Source organism: Salvelinus sp. IW2-2015, unplaced genomic scaffold (assembly GCF_002910315.2).
Source record: "Salvelinus sp. IW2-2015 unplaced genomic scaffold, ASM291031v2 Un_scaffold3484, whole genome shotgun sequence".
NCBI classification, from domain to species: domain Eukaryota; kingdom Metazoa; phylum Chordata; class Actinopteri; order Salmoniformes; family Salmonidae; genus Salvelinus; species Salvelinus sp. IW2-2015.
In genome coordinates, this window is record NW_019944764.1 from 64,166 (window position 1) to 66,897 (window position 2,732).

Consider the following 2,732-nt stretch of genomic DNA (forward strand, 5'->3'; position numbering starts at 1 on the left):
CCTCTGATCAGTGTTTCAGCAGGCCTGCTCCCTCTGATCAATGTTTCAGCAGGCCTGCTCCCTCTGATCAGTGTTTCAGCAGGCCTGCTCCCTTCTGATCAATGTTTCAGCAGCCTGCTCCCTCTGATCAATGTTTCAGCAGGCCGCTCCCTCTGATCAATGTTCAGCAGGCCTGCTCCCTCTGATCAGTGTTTCAGCAGGCCTGCTCCCTCTGATCAGTGTTTCAGCAGGCCTGCTCCCCTGATCAGTGTCTCAGCAAGCCTGCTCCCTCTGATCAGTGTTTCAGTAGACCTGCTCCCTCTGATCAGTGTTTCAGTAGCCTGCTCTCTCTGATCAGTGTTTCAGTAGGCCTGCTCCCTCTGACAGTGTTTCAGTAGACCTCGCTCCCTCTGATCAGTGTTTCAGCAGGCCTGCTCCCTCTGATCAGTGTTTCAGCAGGCCTGCTCCCTCTGATCAGTGTTTCAGCAGGCCTGCTCCCTCTGATCAGTGTTTCAGCAGCCTGCTCCCTCTGATCAGTGTTTCAGCAGGCCTGCTCCCTCTGATCAGTGTTTCAGCAGCCTGCTCCCTCTGATCAGTGTTCAGCAGCCTGCTCCTCTGATCAGTGTTTCAGCAGGCCAGCTCCCTCTGATCAGTGTTTCAGCGAGCCTGCTCCCTCTGATCAGTGTTCAGTAGGCCTCTCCTCTGATCAGTGTTTCAGGCCGCTCCCTCTGATCAGTGTTTCAGCTGGCCCGCTCCCTCTGATCATGTTTCACTGGCCTGCTCCCTCTGATCAGTGTTTCAGCAGGCCTGCTCCCTCTGAATCAGTGGTTTCAGTAGCCTGCTCCTCTGATCAGTTGGTTCAGTGCAGGCCTGCTGAAACACTGATCAGAGGGAGCAGCCTGCTGAAACATTGATCAGAGGGAGCAGGCCTGCTGAAACATTGATCAGAGGGAGCAGGCTGTTGACATGTTGTGGCATTGTGTTGTGTGACAAATCTGCACATTTTAGAGTGGCCTTTTATTGTCCCCAGCACAAGGTGCACCTGTGTAATGATCATGCTTTTTAATCAGTTTCTTGATATGCCACACCTGTCAGGTGGATGGATTATCTTGGAAAAGGAGAAATACTCACTAAAAAAGGGACGTAAACAAAGTTGTGCACAACATTTGAGATAAACTTTTTGTGAGTATGGAACATTTATGTGATCTTTTATTTCAGCTCATAAAACATAGAGACCAACACTTTACATGTTGCGTGTTCCTAACACCTGTGGGTAAGCGTCACTGGGGAGGWAGTGTMGTTCCTCAACCGGAGGCACACCGCGTATGGATCTGTGCGAAACTGCTCCAGTAAGTGTGTCTTTTTGAATAGAAAGATTCTCTCTCGCTGATATACCAGCAACCGTTTCACAAGCGATGATTTAACGTTTCTAAACGTTAAATCAGTCGGAATTTGTAGGCTAGTTCACAAGCAACCAACCGCGGGGGAAAGCTAGGTTTAACTGCTGAAAACCCCTACAGATAATAACAAGGGGTTTTCGAGAGTTAGACTGCACAGATAGTCCATTACAAATTATAGTCACAAAGTCACATAACTGATGAACTGGAAKCGTGTAACYWAACAAGCTACTGTTGGCGATATTACAAGTCGCGATAGGCCACTCACCAACCGAATCAATTCAACAGTRWAAATTGTAAACSTCTACTCACCAAGTCCACTAATTTCTTGTCTGATAGTAAGACGGTTYCGTTCGTCGGCGATCGCCTTYAACATCTCTTGCAGAGAATGRTCCGGTTCTCCGTTCTCCTCCTCCACCGGTCCGACCTTCTTACAAACACTGGGAACGGATGCCATTCCCAGCCCGGGCTCATGACAGTCCTACCACGGCAGATCCACCCGACCGACAGGGAGAAAGACCGAGTCGGTGGGGATACCGCGCCGTGTCTCCACTAAAACCACCCACTGATAATCCACTTRGATTAATTCCAGACAATATTTACCAATCGCACTGTCCTCTTGTCTGGTCACCGCTGAATGTTAAAGCCCCTTGAGTAGGAGACTTCCGTCTGGCTCTCTAGATCAGCTGGGGAGGAATGCGCTCACACTTCCTGKATATTATGCAGAACAACAGAGAACATTTAAAGGAAAAGTGACCCATTTTCGTCGATTTCTCATAAATTGATATTTTGGGTGAACATTTCCATTCTAGCAAACAGTCAAATACCAGACACGTTGTAACAAATCAAATGCATGTATTCTCTTAGATACGTTTCTCGCGTGTGGATCAGCGGACAGGCCTATGATGTTGCCGTTGGTCTCGAGCTGACGGGAAGGGGGCAGCGGATTCGGTGCGAGCTCCCGTTGGTCTCCGAAGATGACGGAATTGGTACGATACGTTTTTTCCGTTTTCAGGGTTCCTCCAAGTTCTAGATGAAATTAGTTATAAACGTGTTCTGTTGTTTTTTCTCCAGACAATCAACAACTGTCAATTGCAGCACAGCCAGTACAGTAGGCTACAAGACAGCCTGTACAGTAGGCTACAAGCACTGCCAGTACAGTAGGCTACAAGCACAGCCTGTACAGTAGGCTACAAGCACAGCCAGTACATCAGGCTACAAGCACAGCCAGTACATCAGGCTACAAGCACACCAGTACACCAGGCTACAAGCACAGCCAGTACATCAGGCTACAAGCACAGCCAGTACATCAGGCTACAAGCACAGCCTGTACAGTAGCTCAAGCACAGCCAAGTA

The 2,732-nt window shown here is 48.8% G+C and overlaps 1 protein-coding gene across 1 annotated transcript in view; it reads right to left on the reverse strand.

The window, feature by feature from the left end:
- Positions 1 to 2,263, reverse strand: part of LOC112075958 (uncharacterized protein KIAA0930 homolog) — a 63,610-nt gene extending 61,347 nt beyond the window's left edge. Inside the window, 1 exon segment of the mRNA XM_070441133.1 lies at positions 1,689 to 2,263. Coding sequence (XP_070297234.1) covers positions 1,689 to 1,833 — 145 coding nt within the window. The 5' untranslated portion in view covers positions 1,834 to 2,263.
- Positions 2,264 to 2,732: the final 469 nt, after the last annotated feature.